The 21957-nt window shown below is 40.6% G+C and overlaps 1 protein-coding gene across 1 annotated transcript in view; it reads right to left on the bottom strand.

The window, feature by feature from the left end:
- The window catches only part of TRPM1 (transient receptor potential cation channel subfamily M member 1), a 95860-nt gene that overhangs the window by 30777 nt on the left and 43126 nt on the right, over nucleotides 1-21957 (bottom strand). Inside the window, exons 6-11 of the mRNA XM_032699737.1 lie at nucleotides 8054-8133; nucleotides 7082-7277; nucleotides 6049-6262; nucleotides 5198-5322; nucleotides 4348-4519; nucleotides 1655-1829 (exon numbers count right to left, since the gene is read on the bottom strand). Coding sequence (XP_032555628.1) covers nucleotides 1655-1829; nucleotides 4348-4519; nucleotides 5198-5322; nucleotides 6049-6262; nucleotides 7082-7277; nucleotides 8054-8133 — 962 coding nt within the window. The remainder of the gene's footprint in view (nucleotides 1-1654; nucleotides 1830-4347; nucleotides 4520-5197; nucleotides 5323-6048; nucleotides 6263-7081; nucleotides 7278-8053; nucleotides 8134-21957) is intronic.

Genomic DNA, 21957 nt, shown 5'->3' with positions numbered 1-21957 from the left:
GCCCTTTGCATGTAGCTGAAAATCCCCAAATCTTTCACACTACTGATATGTCACCTTGGTTATCCTGGTTATCCTCTTAGAGGATTGAAATTGCTGCTGTATCTGAAACCTCATAATACCTGAGAAACAAACAAGCTGAAAAATGATTCAAGAAATTATATTGAAAGCATTCTAGAAAGGTCAGAAATGTTTCATCTCTCCAAGCAATATGAACCAGAGCCCTTCAGTCTTCATGCATTTCCTAATAAAACACATGTATTTTCAGATGATGGAAAATATTGGCAGCAGGTGCCGAGAGATACAGTAAAATTCAAAGTTCATTGTGAGAAAATGATTGGACTGACAAAAAGTTCTCATTGTAGATCTGCCTTACTAGATGAACATATTTATCTTATAATTATTGGAGAAGAAAATTGAACACTGCATCATATCCACTGGGAGAGAAAGTCATGCAGTGAGCACATCTCAGACTGACCCTGATAAGCTCTTCCAATTACCCATGAGCTGATAGGAAGGACGAATGAGAAAGAAAAAAAAGAAAAACCAGAAAGTTTGATCTAAGCTAAGGAAGGCTTGGTTGGCAGAAAGGAAAAGAAAGTTGTTGACTCTTAAATACTTCCTTGTAGGATTAAATATGTATGATGTCTAAACACCAAAAAAAATCTAGGATCAGAGATGCTCTCCCAATTCAGTGAGTAATATCTGCACTCCTTGATTATACTACTTGTCTCTCTGATATGTAACCCAAGCTAAGCTCCGAGAAATAGGCTGTATCTTCAGCACAAGACAGGTGCCATACCCTAATCAAGGCAATATATTAGGGTTTTGCCTGTATCTGGCTACTAAAGATAAAATCTTGATATTAACAATGACAACGGGGAAAGTATGCTACTTGACTGGGAAGAGCAATATTTTAAACTAAAAATGCAATACTTGGCTTTCACTTGAGTAGATGAGCTTTATGCTGTTAGTGTAGGCTTTGTATCCACCAAAGGGGTAAACAACCAACCATAAAATACCATAAAACCATAAAAATGACAGACTCTAGAAAACTTTGAATTAGGAGATTCATTTGTACAATGGACAGGAGGGCTGCGGAGTAGAATGCTCCAGAAAACATCCTCCACTCTGCTCATGATATCAGGCAGCACTGCCCCAAAAAACCATCATAGGTGCAAAGAGTAGCAAAAGAACGAAGGCAGTTCAACATTTTCACAGCTGGTCTGGAACTCTTGGAGAATGAAGCTCATTCCCACAATGCACTGGAATCAGGCAAACACATGCACCAATTAACCTCAGCCCTGGTCTGAGGGAAAGAGTTATTCCACTCATTCCTTGCTTCTAACACGCCCAATCCAGCCCCAAGCACAGTGCAGCAGACACTGCTGGAGCCTGTATGACAGTGCACTGCACCAAGAGCAGGCTCACTGCACAGGACCATCAAACACATCCCAAGAGGTAGCAACTTCTACTCATTAACTCCAGGGCTAAGATCAAACAGGCAGCAAAAGCTGGCTGGCAGCAGAATGCCCTTGGTTAGTAGCCTTTTGTCCTTCAGGTGAGTTTTTATGAAACTTCAGTGAGAGCAAGGCATATAGTCCTACAGTGCCCTCCTGAGCAAGACACAGCTCCGGCGAAGATCTGGAAATCTCACCCTCCTTCCTCTGAATACTTGTGTGCAAAGGACAGGATGTCGGATGCTCGCCCACTGCCGTCACAGATCACAACAGGGAGAGGGGGCTCCTCTCGCAGGCACTCCAAGACAATGGAGATCACGTTGGGACCCCCTTCCACTATGAGTCCAACTACAGGAACACCTTGCCCCAGTCCTGCAAAAAACAGAAGAACAAAAAAACACACAAAAAAGAAGTGTCATTGCAACTTAGTTTAAGAGGTTGAGATATGTGGATGAGTGGATGTGATTTCTGTATTAGAGCATCACTTCAAACCAGAGCCATCAGGAACAATGATGGCCATTTCATGGCCAATATGAGGAAAAACATCCATATGCTGTTTTGTGGCCACAAAAGGAAAAGAGCAAGATGCCTCTCTTCCCTTGCTTTTGTGTCAGCTCCATACTGATAACTTATTCAGTTGCTGCTGATGAATTGTTTGTAACCTCTTGCAACAGATACTGGGTACAGATAAAGCAGCTATAACATGATGTTCTATTGCTTCATTAGCTTCACTGTTACTTGGATGGCTCCCAGCTACTGTCTTTGATGCTTGAACTCTTCCTTGGTTACCTATGGGAAATCTTCAGTAAGGTGACATATACCTAGGCTTACTCCTAAGATAAAAAATATGAAATGAGTGTTTTTATCATGAGGCTGAAATGGCTGGCGATGGAAGAGACGACAGCTGAGCATCCCTTTGCTGTCCCTGCCTCACTGTGATCTCCAGGCATAGGATGACAAAGGGAAGCCCACAGGTCACATGGTCTCAGTAGCCTTGGTCACAAGAAACTTGGGGAAATGAAGGACAAAACATTACCTGAAAGCTGACTAATCCCACTATTATAAGCATTTGAATTCAGTTCTTAATCTGTAAAATGATCAGTACTTTATAAAGATGCATTTTTTTTTGCATGGCCAAGAACACATGAAAGTGTTGTTATTTTCAACCTTGATTCCTCTCTGAAGAACAGGAACACCATTCACAGTAACAGCAGAAGCTTCCTGACATCCTCCTGTCAGGGTACCCCAGCTCTGAGAAGGAGGAGTCACAGAGTATGGCCCGGCCTGTGTGTCCATGAAATCTTTAGTAATTCCTCCTGAGATTTCCAGAAGAGGTGCCTGTGCTTGAAGTGATTAAAAAGAAACAAAACAACTCCCTGCATGTTGTTACTGTAGGGGTACTGCAGCCCTTCACAGAACAGATTTCTGTGCGTATTCCCAACTCGTGACAAAGATCATCAAACACCACCTAGATCTGAACCAACATCCCCAGCCCCAGTGGTATTAAAAGAAATGAGACTCAGCATCTTACCCTGGGCCCTGAATTCCTTATCTTCCAAGCCAGAGCTCCCTTTTCCAACCCTACACTCTGCCAGCACTCCTGCAGCAGACAGAGCCCAGCAGCAGAACCCAGGCTGGTGTTTGCAGCCCGTGGGCAGCAGCACCTGACCCTGACCCACACCCAGGGCCCAGGGCAGGGACTGGGTCCACTCAGGTTCTCGAGCTTCCCGTAGGAGCAAAGCCTTCCTTACACACTTCCCAGGACGTCTGGGACTCTGGGCTCATCTCTAACTGCACCTTGTGGCTTTACCTGGCACTCCACTTGATTCTTCTGCTCTAGTTATAGGAGCACTTAAGCCCTATTAGAAAGCTCTGTAGAGTTCAATGCAGTTGTCATTCTGGATGTCTGTTTTCTCTTATTTACACAGGCCTACACGGTTTACAGTGGCATGTGTAAGAAGTCAGAAAGGCAATGGGTAGAACTGATGTCAATTCTCCAGTAGCTCTTAATTGAACTGTGGATTCAAAGACCATAAACTTTTTTTTTGGCCATTCTTTATTAGGTAGTTGTGGGGTTTTTTTTAAAGTTGCTGGAAAACCACAGTTACCATTTTTTTTTACGTCATCTTTTTAAAAAAACCCTTTTTTTCTACAAAAAATTAAAAATGTCTTTTAAGAGCATTTTTTTAAGATAATGGCAAAAAGAGTTCTAGAAAGTTATTTAAGAGAGGCCATAATAATTGGAAGATATCTAATAAATACACAAAACTAAACATGCAAATATTAAGTATAAATACAAATATGAAAATATAAAACTAAATATGAAAGCACTGATGAGAGATCATCTTGATAATTGCTTAATTAAAAATTGAAATCCCAGCTGAGTTTATCTGGGAGATCCAAGAATTTAGAGTGTGATATTTCAAGTGAAACAAATCAATCCATCTAAAAGAGAAAATAAAATGCTAGCATGAACATTTGGAACCAGCAATCACTGAGCTGCACAGGATTCCTGTAAACAGGAACTGCACAAAATCAGTTCATCCTGTGTGTTTACTGATGCTTATGAATTCTAACCAGAAGTGCACAAATTCTGTGCATTTTCCTTTCCTTAGATTTTTACTGCTTCGAAGCTCCTCCTCATTTTTTGTCAACTTTTCTCCGTCCCTTTATCCAATCCTCCTTTCATGGCTTTCCTGTGCTGTTGGATGTGAGCTCTCTCACCACTGGTCAGACAGCACATGTTCTGGTTCACTCACACAGTCCTGATCTAATTTTTCTAGAAAGAGCTGGAAGAAGCCTTTCATTTCCATATCTCAAAGTATTTCAAGCCCTTCTCCCCTCCCTTCCTTTCAGAAGTTATGTTTACAGTTTGTCCCACTGTACTTACGTGTGTTTATTTTCTGGAGGGAAATGTGTTTCTCCAGCTGACGCCGTAACTTTACTTCAGCTCCATATTTACCTAAAGTACCGTTGTCTGCCAGGATGAAGTGGGTGTGGGAACTGTTGAGCACAGAGAGCTTACTCAGAGGGTTTGACATGGTTTGGTAAACACGTGTTACCTGCGTGTCAAAGGCAGAGACGCACCTGGGTTAGAACGAAGAACCCAATGGGAAAATCCCCCACCCCACCCAACAGAAGCACGTCTTATGAGGAAACAAATCAACCAAACCTTTAGAATCAAAACCAGAGGAGAATTAGAAACAGCTTGCTTTTGCAGTCCTAATCTGAACTCTTCACAGCACTCTCTTCTTTGGGAGATGACAGTCACATCTGTGCACTCCCCTGCGTGTTCCCCTAAGCTCATTAACGAGTCTCCTTGTTCACACACTGTGTTGTCACTTAATCCTCTTACTGCATTAGAAAATACATTCTCATTTGGAGTTCCTAGTAATTCATGTGCCCCTCCAGAGTACCCATCCATAATAAATGCCAGCCTTGCACATGTAAAGGCCCTTACATGACTTATGACACAGAAGTCTCCATATGTCACCCTGGAGTTAGGACATAAGACTGTCACCACAGAGAGGTCTTTACTACTGAAAGCAATGAAACCTCACTAGCTCTGTATTTACATGGAGGTCATAGATGACAACCTGAGAAATACACTTGGACAACAACTTTTTTTCAAGAAATTGTTCCATTTTAGCTCTTAAGCCTGCTTTAGAAACCGAGTAACATAATACTTCAAAAATATTAACAGTGTATTTCGTTAAACAACTCTTTCCTTAAAGACTTACATCTTTTCCTATTAGATCTTCCTTGTTTTCTACAATGCCCCATGGTGCAATTCCTATGGCACATATTCGTCCTCTGGATTTGGAGGAATGATCTTTCAAGGCATCTCCCACGTGACGAATGACACCTGTGGGTGCAATTCATTAAATTCACTCTTGGCACTTTTGAGAGATCACTAAACAACAGAATTTTCTCCTTGTCTCTCATGGAGCTGCCTGTTTTTCTGAGTTGCTTTCACTACTAACCTGGTATCTCTATGATAGAACATGCAATGCAGACAAACCCACGTTTTTATTTTGTTATGGTTGTGTGTAAATTCTATTACCTTTTCACATCCTTGTGCTGAATTCAGTGACGTCTTTGAAAGACTTACCCAGTGACTTAACTTGCCACAGTGTAATCTGTACCCTTGTCTGTCTCCAAGTGTGTTATTCAGTGGACACAAACCACAACATCAGGAAATACACTTTTAGTAACAGAAAGATCTTTGTACAAAAACAAACCATAAGAAGCTAAAGCTTGGCAAATTCAGAGTAGGAGACTTACTGACTACAAGGATAATCAAGCACTAAAAAAGGTGTATTATAACTACTGGTAGATTTCTTGCTACTGAAACCAAGGCTGAAATTTCTTTTTCAGGGGAAACACCAGCAATGCAAACCAATACTGACCCAGGAAAATCTTATGGTCTAGGCTGGGTAGGAGATTAAGACAAATGATTACAATGCTCCTTTTTTGGTCTAGTGGGCAATGACTTGTTCACGTTAGACTTAAATCTTCTGCCTGTGGGAAAGATTAGTGAATGAACATCACTGAATTCTTAAGTAAACTAAAAGTGATGGGAATTGCTTACCTGTACTAACACCACCAGTGAAAATCCAAGCCCCTGTGGTCATGGCAGCCTTTATCAGACCTTTTCCAAATACTTGCTTTAATTTAGGTTGCATTTCAAAGTTCTGGAGGCCTCCATGGACAGAGATTAAGAGTTTGGGCAGTTCCAGTTGCCAGTCTTTCACCATGAGATGCAGCAGAGAATCTGGTTTAGTGTCGTATGACACACGGATGTACTGCAGAGAGCAATGTGTAATATTATCACTCCGCCTGCTCTGGAAATTTCTACTGACTGAGCAAACAATGGTTATATGATGCCTTTCATCTTGAAGAAAGTTTTATAATTTTCAAGGAACACATTATTACATTTCTCTGCTGCTGATGATTAGAAAAAATGGTTGAAAATTTTCACAATTTACTATTCATGACACTTCATCAACATACTTGCCTCTCTTCACCTGCAAAATTGACTGCTATCAAGTGATCCTAAACTCTTATTACAAATCTGCATTGTTGGAAGCCACCTATTTAAAATGTCTGGAAGGTGTTTTGTACTGTTCCTATAACCTCTGGTTTGACAGCCACACAGAATCAATGACCTTCACAAGACACGAGGCTCATGTTACATTTTATCCCACTCACTGTTGATATACATGGTTCTGTCTCTGAAGCAATGACCTGCCTTCTTCTCAGTTTAGTTCCACCACTCTGATTTCTGTTCAAACTACTACTCTATCAAAAAAATCTATGGAATAAGCTTGTGCTTATTTCTGCTTTTGAAAACAAACAGACCACCACTAACAGAACCCACCTACCTCTTCCACACATTTTGGACAAGTTTTTGAGGTGGGTTATCTTGAGTGGCAGTCTCAGTAGAGAGATAAGAAACTAAATGAGCAAAGAAATAAGTCTAAATTTTGGTTTAGTTCAGAAGAGAAGCAAAACAAAAGTTTCATGGAAGTTTGACTTGCTGTTACTTCTACTGCTAAGAAAACTCAGCAGTCTGTTGAGCTAACATACCAGATGAATACCTTAGAGTAGCCTGGGCTCCTTACCATGGCCTTATTGGAATGTCCTCCTCCCTGGAATTCAAGGTTTCCATAGGCATCAGTTGGGTATGTTTGGGTGTGTTTACTGACAGACCATTTCTCTGGCTGAGCTTCCACTTGCTTCGTTTCTTCTCCATTTTTATTAGCTGTTATACTTGGAGGAGGTGGAATATGCTGGGTAATGAGCTGGCCACAGCAGCACCTGTAAGTTAAAATGTGAAGGGACTTTGATTACAGTATCTCCAATATAAAAGAAAACAGTAAATCAGAAATTAGATTTTCCTCTGACCATGCCTTGCTCTACATGAATCACAGAAACACCTCTCACATACACACATATGCCAGAATTACCAGTCCTCAGGTGTTTTTAACAAGCAGAGATAAAAAATTTCACTTCACTTGTGTTATGCACTGGAAAGCTGTTCTAGGCTTAAGGACAGGCAAGGAGGAGGAATGCAAACAGGAACACTGACCACTTGTTTCTTCCTCAGAGGTGACAGCTCACACGTGGCTCCCATGTTAAGTTATCAGCTCCCATGTTAAGTTATCAGCTCCCATGTTAAGTTATCCAGACAAGACGGACCACAGTGTAGCCAAGCCATGCAGTAAAAGTAACATTTGCACTAAGGATTTGAGTCCCTTGTATATTACTGTTGGTGGTAATGTCATACCAGCTGTGAAGAATGGCACCACATTATTACACCCTTGCCTTCAGAATTCAGGATTCAGGCTTGCAAAGCTAGGAACCAACAATTCGCTGCCTCTCCTGCTGCCCAGCCTCACCCTCTGTGTATGACACAGCCCAGGGCTCTGCACAGATTTCAGTGCAAGCATGACTTGGCTTTTGTTCCTCTCTCACCTCCCTTTAAGGGCAGTGAGGAAACTGGGTCTCAGTTTCACACATCTAAATCCAAATAAAGTCCAGTTCCTTCCGAATTAACCTTTTCTGTTGGTCAATGCAAACATTTCAAATGTTACCTGCTAGTGTCTTTGTTGTTGGCAATTACATAGATGCATTCTCTTTTAGAAAAGGTCTTCTCTATCCAAGCCTTTTGACCCTAAAAAGAGAGAAAAAATAAAGAAATAAAAGTACTGAAATATTTCTGTGTGGCAGATATGGTAACATTCCCCTTCTGTTTTCAGCCACTAAATTAATTACATCACTTTTAAACACCAGATACATCTACTCATGAAGCAAGTAGGTGATGTGAATTTTCTATGACGTATAAAATTTAAACCTCAAATGTGTGTAAAAACCCTCATGCGCAAAGATGCTGGTCTTGAAGTTTCAAGGTCTACCACAAAATTCAGCTGCTGCTTCCTACTATAGTAAACAGTAAATGGACTCAAAGTAGTACCAAATATCAGCATAAATTGTGACATAAATAGATATTTACTCCAAATAACACTTTAGAATCATCCTTCTTGTGTAGAAATTGCTTCCCAGAAACTTTCTCTGCATAATTAACAATCTCAAGTAACTTTTTCCTGTTGTAAATCCAATTCCAGTCATTCTCAGGGCATCTTACTCTGACAGAGATGTATCTTGGAAGGAGCCATTCTTTAAATTGAAAGAACATTTAACAGAAAAAGCACAAACTCTTCAGGTATCTCTGAAACAGGAGAAAGAAAACAACCTCCAAATTGTGTTGGCCTTTTATACTGCTTGCAAACCAGAAACCAGACCAAGTTCACAGCCATTTTAAAAGCAGCAATGTGCAAACTGGAACAAAATCAGATGTGCACAAGGCATTTACCTCTGCTTTGGAAGTGCAGTGGGGTTTGGGAGCACTGAAGGGAGTGAGTGCAGCAAGTGCTGCAGGCCAGAGCTTCACTCAGTTCCTTACTTGCAAACCCCATACCTTCTCTGTCCCTGCAGCCATTAACAAGGCAAAGTATCATCACCACTGCAGTAATAAACCAACATTTCATGGGGAATTTAATAAAGTCAACTCAAAACAGACTTTTAATTTTAAAGAAACAAAAAAATGTTAAAACCCACTCACGATTTGATGACACCGATACCTTTGCCTTGCTGACAAAAGTTGCCTCTTCTGAGTTTGAACTAGGAATTCATGTCTTTTCAAGTAGCAAGCAAATGTTTGTTTTGCATTAGTTTCCTCTCTGGAAGTGAAATTAAATTTTTGCAGACACAAAAGCTAAAAGTGACACAAGAACTTTCAGGGTGCCTTCAAAAAAAAAGAAAAAAAATCTAAAAAAAAGGGGGGGGGCTTTCCTAGAGAACATACCAAAACCCTTGCTGATTTTGGACTTAAGAAAGTTAAATGTAGATGTCTGTCAGCCTGGCAATAGCTTTGAGACCAGCCTGGCCCCCTCAGTGCTGCTCAGTGCATGGCATGATGAACATGTTGTAGTTGTCTTTTTTTATGTGAGGCAAGAGCTGCCTCTGAAGTTTCTTTGTTGACTTGTTAGCTCCTGTCTGGTTTCTTCATTTTCTCCATTATGTCTAAAATAATAGGGGACTACTTGCAGTTCCCTCACTTCAAGTAATTGCAAATAAGTTGCCAAATGAAGCTTCTACTTCACGAAAAAGCTGTCCACGATCTGTGTGGGTCCACAAACACTTGCCTCTTGCAGGTGCCTCTGAGCCAGTCCCCCTGACAGGCAGTGGTCTGACAGGTCCTGCACCTCTGCTCTCCACTTTAACTGACTGATGTACCCAGGCAGAACCACCTCATTTCATCCCAGAAGGAGCTGTTCAGAGCTCAGAGCACCACAGAGAGAGGAAGAGGAAAGGACTTGTTACACAAAACTTCAAGTAGCTACAATTTTACTTGCTTCCAGAATGACAAGGCATGCATTTCAGGCATTTAGCATAAAGAGATTGATTATGAAATATGAAGGAAGAGAGAATTAAATTAATATCCGAAGCCTGTGTGATTTGGTCAGCTCTCCTCTCTTGACTCCACAGGGTCCATCTTCAATTGAAACTAGAAAGGTTCTTTTCATAAACTTTCTGGCAAGGCTTTTACAAGGTGACAAGTTTTAGCAATAGTATTATTCAAAATGGAGCTTAGAATATGCTTTTGTCCTATAGCATCAGAGTCCAGTTCTAGAAAATCAGAGAAAACACCCCAGACAGGGAGATCCGTGAGGCTCTGTGGTACATGGAGGTGGGTGATTCCATCAAACAAATGCCATTTACCTGTTCAGAACCAGATTTTGCTAATTTACAGGCTGTTCAAAATATTCAGAGAGCCAAAAATAGTCTATTTTATTGGAATTACAGTAATTTTTCCAAATTAATCAAAAGCCATACAGTGTACAAATTCACTGCTGTTTTACAGCTGTGTCCAATGTTGTTACTTCTGCTCATATACACCATACTAGTTTATCATCTTTAACATTATAAAATGAGCTTAACAGGAAACTGTTACAGAGCTTACATAATTTCTGTACTTTTAAAATTATATATTTAAATTTTTAATTAATTTAGGTTTTGTCATTATTTTACATATTTTAAATATATCCATTTTCCCCTCGATTAAAACTTTTGACTTCGGTGATAACTTCTTGACTATGTGACACAAAAGTCCAAATCAATCCCATAGTACAGGAAATACTCTTCAAAATAAAAATGATAACAGATGCTGCACATTTAACTGTTCTATAGGGAACACTGGAAAATGCAATCTAGAAATATCCAAAAAATTTTTACACATGCCATTGAATACTGCTTCACCTTATTCCTCACAGCACAAAACACAGACTTTCCTTTGCTATTTTGAGTGCTTCATGTAAAAACAGTTAATTAACCATTGGATTAAGTCACAGACTTAATATCTGTGTTTGGTTGCTTCTTGGAATCTAAAATGAGGTCTACAATACAGCTGATCTCTCAGCTGTTCAGTTGTTCTTAAAACCCCTCTCACAGAAGATCCATTATCTACTGCTACATTGAAAAAGACCTTCCATACTCACCCTAAAACCCCGTTAGAAATCAGGCACTGCAGGCACTACAGAGGGACAACACATTGTGCTCTACTGGCTTATTTTTCTGTGCTAATGAGAGGAAGGCAAAAGCAGGCATTACAGACTTGGGAAATAAAAACCTCAGCACATTTGGTCAGCCTTTGAAGTTTCACTGCTTTTGTCTATTTAATCTGCTTAACCAAAGCTTCATTATAATCCAGTGCAAATACTTGAGCAGAAACATTTACTGTCAGAAAACGGGCACTTTCTTTACTTACTTTGTACACGTTCTGTACACTTCTCTGCACTGAAATGTACTTGATTTCTTAAGGAAAAATATAAGTACACATACTGTCTATGGTGAGTTTGGAAAAAAATAAGCACTTTTTAACAGCCTTGGAATGGATAAACTGTTAAAGGGCTATAACAGATGAGCTACAGTTTTCAGACCAACAGCCAGTGGGAGTTTTCCATTCACCGCTAAGAAAAGCAGAAAAAGGAGATCCCAACTTTTTGATAGTGGGGAAGTTCAAACTTGCTTTTTATTGCAAATCCTGAATGTATTAGTTAGAATCTAGTTTTGAAAAAAAATAATTCAGATGTTCAGTGGTTTATTTTTTCTCCTTTATGTAAACCAACAACAGGTCTCATAAATTTTGGTAAAAACAAAACAAAACCACATCACTGTTAATTCTTATACTTCAGCCTGAAAATGAATATGTTGCCAAGAAAAAGTGTAAATTAATACTGGATTTATATTAATCTACATTATGGATTTGCTTGCTGTCTTTAGCTTTAAAAAGGTCTCCTCCTGCAGAAAGGAATGGAAATCAGTATTGCTGGCTTGTAAAGCATGGGATAACAAAATTAAGACCCTAAAGCACTAGTCCCCTTGCTAATATAGGCACTAATAAACACAAGAATTAGTTCTACTAAGACCAGTTATCCTTTGACTATGGCAAATGAATGACACTGTTTGCTGAGAAACTGCATATCCAGGGCTGCAGCCAGGCAGCAACTGAAGAGAATTTCCTCTCACCACCACACACAGACAATTCCAGTCTGCCACTAAATTAGCATGACATTTTATGTATTTCATTTCATATATAACCTACCATTCAATGAACAAGTACTGGGCCAAATTTCAGGCTGTACCAAAACAAAGCCTGCAGCCCTGTCTCACTGCAGCTTTACGCAAGAGCAAGGGGTGAGTATGGACCAACAAATGCATCTGGGTGGAAATCCAAGGTAGGAATTGACACAAGAGAAGAAAGCCACTGGAAATGTCATGCTACAAACTCTTACATGACACTGTGTCACCAGAAGCTGTGACTTTCAGTTGACAAATAACTCTGCAGGATAGCACAGCAGTGATTGTGGAGAAGCATTAATGACAAAAACACCACCAAAAGGAGTGAAAGAACATGGGGATGAGAGGGGGGCAGGGATGAGAGACAGCCGTGTCACTGTGCATATCCAGAGCCTGCACTTAGCCAGCCCCCAGCCCAGCAGTCAGCCCTGTGAGCAGCCCCGGTCCCCAGCGATGCTCCCGGGACAGGACTCGTGTCCTGGCTGGATGGTCCGGCTCGGTCACAGGGTGGGACGAGGCCCCAGCCCTGTGCTGTCACAGCCTGCTGACCCTGGGGCACAGGGCACAGGCTCCACAGCCAGGCTGGGCCTGGGGCAGGCACAGCTGCTCAGCACACCGGGAATGGGAACAGCAGGGCCCGGTGCACGGAGCCAGGGACAGGGGCGGACATAGCAGACAGTGCCTGGCACACAAATGCACCGGGGGAGCAGGCAGGGGACCAAGCAAATGCATGTCATGCATAATACAGGGTTCGGCAAAGCTGTTCAGGCTAAATCAAGCACAAAATAATACAAAATTGGAGTTGGCTGGGCAGCAGAGATCACATCTGTGGACTAATACAAATTACTTTCACCAACATCTTGTTAAGATGGGAATTGATTATTGCCATTTTTGGAAACATTCAGCTATAGCCCTGTTAATACCATCTGACCAACTCTTCATGGTAATCCTCCCATGGTTTGTAGGATGCTGCAGGTGGTATTAGCAGGGAAATCAAATCTCAGCTGTGTTGCCCAATTATTTAATTAGAATGCTCTACAGAATTAAAATGGGATATTTATGCCAGATTTGAGAAGAGAGATGTTTGCTTTGATGAGATAGTGAGAGAAAGAAGGAATCTGGATGTGGAATGAAATTCATCTTGAGAGCATGTGCACGATGTGTGCACAATGCCATGGAGGTAACCACATTCACTTGCTCTCACTTGAGAGAAAATAAATAACAATAAACTACTAGGAGAAAAAATAAATAGTTATATTTGCAGATTCTCTGTTATCTGAATATTGACATTAGAAAGATTTCTATTTTGCGCTGCCTTTAAATGCAACATCCCAATTACACTATCCATCATTCTCTTCACTTTGAAGGAACAATTTTTCCAAGCGCCCAGCTAATTAACCTTTCAGATTATTACTGCTACCCAGAATGACTGTCCTCCCAATAACAGAGATCTTGCCTGGAGAAAAATACGCCAGCCTATGTGATGGATGTTAATAGCCAATTTTGCAGACACTCATGAACTGGTAAGATTCTACTGAAAAGTTGTTCATGGCTAAAAATACAAATGGCATCAAATCATAACACTATTTTAAATTTGTGTTATGCCACTAAGAAGCCAGAGCCATAAGCAACGTCCCCAGTTACAGGACACAGTGACAGCCTGCAAATTTATACTAAATTTCCACAACTCTAGTTTGCATGAGTTCTATCAAGAAGCTACTTGTACAACCACGAATAGCTTTTGCAATTATTAAAATATGAAGTACCAAGCAATACACAATAGAAAGAAGATCTCTTATACTGTTTGCTAGTAAGCACAGCATCAAGAAGGGATTTGTAACAGTTGCAAGATTCTTTCAAATAAAATACTATTTGCTCGAGACAATTCCTCTTCTCACCCCACAGTATTTTTCATATGGTTCAATCTGAACCCGTGCTCTTGTAGCCACCTTGTCAGGGAGCCATTTGCTCTGTGGTGGAGCCTGAGGCACACCAGGATGGCAGTGTCAGTGAGCAATGTTGTTACTTCAAACTGAGCCCAGAAATCCCTCCTGCTGGTGCTGTGGAAACCAGTCAGTGGTGCCATGCTGCACAGAGGGCTGGAATGAGCTTCTATGCCCTCATTACCTGTGTTCCCAGCAAGGCACGCAGCAAACACCCGCCGAAACAAAAACATTACTCCTTTTTCTCTCCACATTCATTAACTGAGGGACACAGCCCACAAAGCAGACAAGTAAGAAAGTAACAAGCTCTCTTTTCGAAGTTAAGATAGTTCTGCTGCATCTCTCGGACACACACGGCTCTTCCCCAGAGGCTTTACAGTGTGAAAAACAGCTACAGCGTCAACCCAGAGAGACCAGCTCACTCCGAAATGGTGGATGTGCCCAGCTCCAGCTCCAGCCATGGAGCCACATCAGTGCAGTGTGTTGGATGAGCTCAGACACCCTCCTGAGAGGCAGGCACAGCTGCCTGAGCACAGCTCAGCAGTGCTGTAACTGCACAGCTATTGCAGCTAAAATAAAGCATCTTACAGAGCCACTAGAGGTTAGCACGGCATGGCCTGGCTCAGTTAGGACAGTACAGCCTGGCTCAGTTAGGACAGCCTGGCTCAGTTAGCATGTCACAGCCTGGCTCAGTTAGGACAGTCTGGCTCAGCATGGCACAGCCTGGCTCAGTTAGGACAGCCTGGCTCAGGTAGGACAGCACAGCCTTGCTCAGTTAGGACAGCATAGCCTGGCTCAGTTAGGACAGCACAGCTGGGCTCAGTTAGGACAGCACAGCCAGGCTCAGGCCTTCCCTGTGGAGAATGTACCTTGTGTACTTTTGCAATACTGAATTTTTTTTTCTGCATGTAATGCACAAAGACAATGACGAGGTTACTCACCACATCTACCACATTTTAAGGTAGCAAAAGCCATTCCTGCCACACTTTTCCTTGTCCCTTACTGTATCAGATTTCGGGGCAGACATGGTATTGTTCATCTCCATTTGTTACCCATGCCAGTTCTGTTAACAATCTGCCAAATCCTCTTCTTGCCTTTAGCCCTCTGGTGCTGGATGCTTGGGAGATGGGGAACACAAAGAGATACCCATACTGAGCCTTTGGACTTCTCTCCCCAAAGAGCCCTCAGCCTATAGCCAGTTTTACTCCCAGATTTTGATGAATGGCAGAGCTACAACACACACAAACCAAGATGCTGGGATGGGAAGTGGTGAGCAAATTTATCCATGGGTATTGGAGCCACATCTGCCTGCAAGGGACCACTCTCAAGAGGTCTGGTACAGCACAATGGATGAGCAGGGAGAGAGAGGCACTAAACAGACTCCAACATTATGCCAGTCAAAGTAGTCTGGTAATTACTAGTTTCTTCTATAACATACCTTGTTGATAATTCTTATTTGAAGGTTTAAGATGACCCTGGTAGCTAGCTCTGACAAGGCTCAGGAATGGGTTTTGTACTGTAGCAGTTACCTGTCTTGGTTAAAGTAAAGACACTGGTTTTGAAGGAAGTCAAGGTGCCTCCAGGTTATTTGCATGTGGAACATTTCTCTCAAAGTATTCTAAACTACTACAGGCTATTCTGACCTGAAATAGAAATATGCTATTATAATGAAAAGCCCTTGGATTCCACACCCTCAACAGCCAGTCTTCCTTTGTGCAATCCATCAACACTTATGAAATCTTAATCAACGTGACAAGGTACTCCCCTCATTAGAAAGCTAAGCCTATGAATAGTTCTAACTAAAACTACCCACATGTTTAATTCTCCTGGTTATTTGTGATTTAGAAAATTGTGTCAATAGGTGTTCATCATGCCTAAAAACAAAGACCAGCCTGCACTTAGTGAAGCAGATGCAAAAGGCATTGAATTGGACTATTACCTCTATCAGAGAGATCTGTGTCATTCAAGTCCACATTATTAAGAATAATGACTATTAGAACATGAATGATCAAAAATGTGCCACTTGGAAAAGGGTTTAAAAGTATAAGCACTTCTTTGATACAAGAAGTTACAAGTTACTCTTTCAGAGATAACTTCTATACAACTTCTGACCAGTCAGCTAAACATGCTGATTTTTCATAAATGATGTAATAGTACGGTTTGAGACCTTTTTCTTTAAGAAATGGGGCAAACCGTGAATGAAAAATATCTGCAGAGAATGACTACATGTTGTGAGAAATATTATTCATCTATGAGAATTTCTTTTAAATGTACAGTTGTAATTAGTACTAATTGAAGTGCAGAGTTCCCCGAACAGGTAGGCTTGGAGAATTTATTGTACTGACATTTTCAAAATATGGTGACAGAAAGACACTACTTAAGGCATACTGATAGTCATGTTAATAAAACACACTTTAAAATTACTGCAAAGTAACATTTTTATATTCATAATATAAAGAATATATGCATATCTCTGAAGTCTTTAAAATCTGGAGATGCTGAACAAATATATATTTTGAGAAAAGATACCATAAATATTGAATCTTCTCTTCTGCATTCTGTGAATATGCTCTTTTTGCAAATACATACGTAATACACTAGTTTGCCAATCTGTCCCTTCAGAAATGAACATTAGTTTGCTGTACAGAGTTTTCCGGAAAGCAAGATTCTCCAGGTAGAATTCTGATAATGGTTTGACCTGTTAAAAATTAGCAACTTTCTGTGGCCAATTTTATCCTTGACAGAGCAATTATTTTCCAGACATTAGCTAAGACTGAACACCTTTAATAGAATATGCCACAATCAACTGCATTTTATTCTTGCCGCTTTCTGCCATTTTCAAGAAAGAATTTCCAGCTACTTTAACTCTTGGGCTGCAGGGTTTGTACAAAATTATTCCTCATAATCTTTCAGAAATCCTTATGAAAGTATTGAAATTCAGGGATTATATTATTTCCCACAGAGTCCAAATATGTATGTTTAAAATACTGTACTATGTATACCTGACAGTTGCCAACATTCATTGGAAAATTTCTGAAAACATGAACACTTCAGGACTGAAATAATTACAAAGGGCAAAGGCAATGGGAGATTTCAGAGAGTTTATAGATAAAACAGTTTCCAGAAAATTTGGTCAATCCTTTTTTCAGTCCTTATGCATTTAAAACCCCTGAGTGGGGAGCAAAGAGAATTAACAGGTGCCATAGGACCAGTATCTCCATTGATGTTCCTGGACTTGTTTTTTCATGCTGTGCAACCCATTGTTGCTTCTCTTTAAAATGTTAGCTGCAGTCTACCTATGATCTGAATTAATGTAATAGTGGGGGAAAATTATGGTAAAGGTTTCAGTTTTCTGGATTTAATGTATTATCAAAAATGGGAAAGAAACATTTTAAAGCCTGAATTCGGGGAGTTAAAGGAGACTTTGAACAGGGCAGAAGCTGTGTTCATGTCTCTGCTCAGTGGGGGAACACATGGATATGTACCCTGGAAGCTTCTGGTGCGTGCCTGCTCCAGACCCACAGCAGAAGGGGCAGGAATGACTCAAGAGTGGATGCCAGCACCATTCTTTGGGGCTGTGATTTGAAGAGCAAGGGGGTAACAAGGGCCAAAACTGAGCTTCCTTGGCTCCTCAATGACTTGAGGATTGTACGTGAATACTCGGAGATCACACATTGTTTGGGTCTTGGTGAAGGAGTTCGTACACTTCTCACCTCAAGCCCAGTGTGCTTGCTGGCAGAAATGCATTACTTCAATCTAAAACAGGAGCATTGCTGATCCAAATGTGAGGGGGCTGCTGATGTTTATCAACAGTTTTCCACTGGGAATCCCCCTGTACTGCCAACTCTCACTGAGGTAAGGAAAACCACCATAAATGGTGCCCTTTTCTGATCTTAGACTTCCATAATACCTGATCTACCATCAGACCTAGATAAACTCAACTGGAAACAAACACACACAGAAAGAAGCTTGTTGTCAAAGTGAACTCCAGAAAGTGTTACTGGCTAATTTTGAAAACTGAAACTCCCAAAAAAAGAAAAGTCCCAACCTACAAAACAAAGAAAACCCCAGAACTCCATCCCTGTTCCTGCAGAAGGAACTCTAAATTCACATTCAAAACACTGAAATATGTAAGATACGTGATCTCTGTTTGCCAGCATTTCAACATCTTATTACTGTCCTACCCCAGCAACTCTCTGTTTTGAAGTATTTTGAGACACCTTTTCTGGACCTGAAAACTCATTTCGTCTTCTTGCAATTGGTACTTCAGGTTTCATGTTATTCAAAATAAATGAGAAATCTAGGAAGTAGTCTAACCAGAACACTGTCATTTCAACTAACTATCTTTCTCCAGTTAATTGTAGGTCACCACACGGCTCTTCAGTGCACATTTCAGTTGTACATATCACTGGTACAAAAGGTAGCAAAGTAGAAGACAATCGGGAATGAAATGAAAAATCATTTAAAATCATGTCCTACCTGCTTGTCCCTGGAAGTGTTTCAGAGTTTGGAAGGATGAGTTACATCTAGAGTAAATAAACTGCATTTAACTCTGCGCTCCTGTCCCATCTTTCTGTTTATTGTTCAGACTTCTCATTCATCTTACTGTTAGGACTTCCAGTCTCTCTGAAGTTCATGAGAATTCCCAAGGAGATGGGTTTCCACCACTTTAAGAAGAGAATCTCATATGATAAGCATGTGAGCAGCTTCTTTGTTCAAACCAATCTCATGACTCCCTTTGAAGGTAATCCTTTAGAAGTCTCATGACCCATCTCCCTGCCCAGAGGGTATTTTCATCTCATGGTGGAACAAGGCACAACAAATCTACTTTGATAGTGCGCAAATCTCCAATTTGTGAAACCTCCTTTCCCCTCTTCAAACAGTGGATGTACTTGCTGTAAAAATGCCGGCACTGCAGAAAGGCTAAAGCAGGAGCTGAAACTTTTAATTTGAAGTATCCCCTCCCTTCTGCTAAAATATCAATGCTATTTGCATAATTGAGACAATTGGACATAATAGTCCTTTCAAGGGTCCTCATTAGATGTACAGCTCTACATTCTTTGAAAAGAAGAAAAAAGGAGGTCATACAGCATTAATTATATCTAATCCTTTTTAGAACAATTTGAAGTTGGGCAAAACGCTGCACTAAAACAGCTGAAGTTGTAAATAAGCCATTAATTTTGTAACTTTACATATCACATGCATTTTTATACCCTGCTGCTTTTGTCAATATAATTAATTCCTTTGCTGAAAAGAGCTTCTTTTTGCATCTTCTCAAACTTTAAAACCACTGATAGCAAAGGACCCTGTGTGTTGCAGGTAGCTCTTCGCCCTGCTCTAACTTCGAAAGGTTTGCCTTGGCTTGCTGAGCCAGGTGCCAATATAATTGTCACAGTGCAACAGGTAAGGGTGACATGGAATCACACCTGAGGATCCTGCTCTCTAGAACCAAAGGCAGCCTGAGTACCTGGCACTGTGCTGTGCTGACACAGAGCCTGCCAGACTGAGCTCACTTCACTGCTCCTGTATCTGAACACTGAATCTCAGTGCACTGGACACATCCCTGCTTATGGCTGGCAAGGAAATATTTCACAGCCATCACTTCAACTTCTGTCCTACCCTAAATGCCGAAGCATGCAGCTGAAACAGCTTTGATTTAGAACCAGACCCTGATCTCCCTAATGAGACAAAGCTCCTGCTGACTTCATGAGAAACAGCAACAGGGTATGGAAGAATTAGACCTTCCGCAGGAAAACTACAATGCCAAACAACTTTTGCCTTCATTTCTGTCTGAGGAAAGAGTAGGTTTTTGAAGAAAGCAAGACACCAGTAAGAGAGCACAAAATCAAAGAAAATAAGCAACTAAGCCCATCGGGGGGTACAGCAAGCCATTAATAATGGAAAAACAGAGCATTCCTTCATTTAGGGAATTTTTTCCTTGAAGCCTTCATCCAAAGTTCACTCAAGTTAATGACAGACTTTATCAGTGTATTCAACAGACTCTGATTCAGGGTATATCACAGGAGTACTCCACAGATGCATGAATTTCTTTTTCTGTGCTTTCAAACTCATGTTGCTAGTTCTGACCTCTGAAATCACATCAAGCTTAAGTTCCAGCTGTTGCAGAAGTTCTCTCATACCCTGTTCTAGCAAAGGCACTGTCCCAAAGCCCCAGCCCACCATTCTTGAAAACTGAGCATAGAAATGGAGGACATACAATGAAGTTCACAAATGTTTCTTTTTCCAATGAAAAGCAGATTTCATATATAGAGGCCTTTATGGGTGCCTCTTCTATCTAGAATACAGAGTATTCCGTGAGCTGGGAAAGGTCGACCTATTGGACAAACTGCTAGAAATATTATCAAATAGATATAAGCCAGAAAATCTATACCAAAAAAAAAAAAAAGTGATTTGGGCACTTAACTCCCTTCTGAAAATAGAATGCAGACATGGAGTGTGGTGTGTTTCTTTGACCAGGTTCTCTATAGCTATGGAATTTAAGTAGGAATTAATTCCTCTCTGCTCCTGAGTGGGCTCTCCTTGGCCAGCCATTGTGCAAGAAGGTAGGATGCATCTTAAAAATCAATATCGGAAATATCACCCCCATGTATTTTGTTCAAATTGCAATGACAGAAATGCACACCTGAGAAATTACAGCATTTTTAAAAATCAAATGCAAGTTTTGCTGACTTTTCCACTAACACAAATTTGATAGACATTCCTGCCAGCATTTCCCTTCGGCAACACCATAACTGCTCTGGCACCTCAGTTCAGAGATAACCAAGACTCATCAGAGATAACCAAGCCATGAGAATCTATCAAAAGGAACAAAACTGTAGCTGTTAAAATGTTCAGTTTAAGGTGACTGAAATCAAAGACCCTCTCTAGAAGAAATAATAACATTTTCCTCATTTGCCATCGCAAATGAAGAACAAGTTTTGAAAACTTTTAAAACCACACATCTCAGAATGGGTGTTTTAAGCAACGCTAAAGCTCGTCAGGATGATACACTCTAATGAGAATGTTCTGAATAGTAGTTTGGATAACACAATTTCCTCTCTAAAAAAATATAATGATAAGAACATAATAGTTATAGAATATAATAGGAATTAACTAGCATGTTCCAAGGGCAGGTTGGGGAACTGTCATGTAAAAGCAAAGTAACTTCCACACAATGTATGTAAAATAAACCTTAACCAAGTTGGCTAAAAACCTAATAAACGTGCACTTCTGTTGTTAAGGGCAAACAGCCCACTGTCTGCTGTGCTTACTGTCTGAAAAGCCTGTGACAGAATTCTGCATGGTAAGAGGAAGAAACTGCTGGCATTTAAATCCAAATGTATAATTCTGTCAAGTTCAGCCAAAGTGCTCATTCAGAGTTCAAAGGAATAACACACATGAGTGAAAAAAATTACATTCTCAGAGAAAAGGCCACTAGACAAAAGATAGTTTTCATGGGTGCCTGCACTCATACTATGGGAAGGCTCACAGCACTTGGAGTTTGTTTTGTGACAGGGCTTGATATAAATGCACTGTGAAGGACAGGGATAAAGATATGCATCTCTGTGCTGCCCTCGCTGTGACTGTCTCAGAAAAAAATTCCCTTGGTTTCCAACAGTACTCAGGAGCCACACACTTGCAGGGAGTAAGCAAGGGGGAAGAACTCATGAATTTGGTTGTATTGATTTAAACAATATTTTCATATACAATATAGAGGCATAGTCCATGCCAAAAAAAGCTTCATTTGCATCCTTCACTGTCAAACCACGCCCTTATTGCTCCCACCTCCAAAATATGCTTGCTTCACTGATAGTGAACAACTTGGTTATTTTTGTAAAATAACAAGTTGTTATGGTTTTATTTCAACTACTGCAAATCTAATACCTGGGTAATCAGTTATATTTATGTATGAATAA

Source organism: Chiroxiphia lanceolata, chromosome 12 (genome assembly GCF_009829145.1).
Source record: "Chiroxiphia lanceolata isolate bChiLan1 chromosome 12, bChiLan1.pri, whole genome shotgun sequence".
In the NCBI taxonomy this organism is placed as follows: Eukaryota; Metazoa; Chordata; class Aves; order Passeriformes; family Pipridae; genus Chiroxiphia; species Chiroxiphia lanceolata.
The sequence above is the reverse complement of the archived record's forward strand: the minus strand, read 5'-3'. Positions and strand labels throughout refer to the sequence as shown.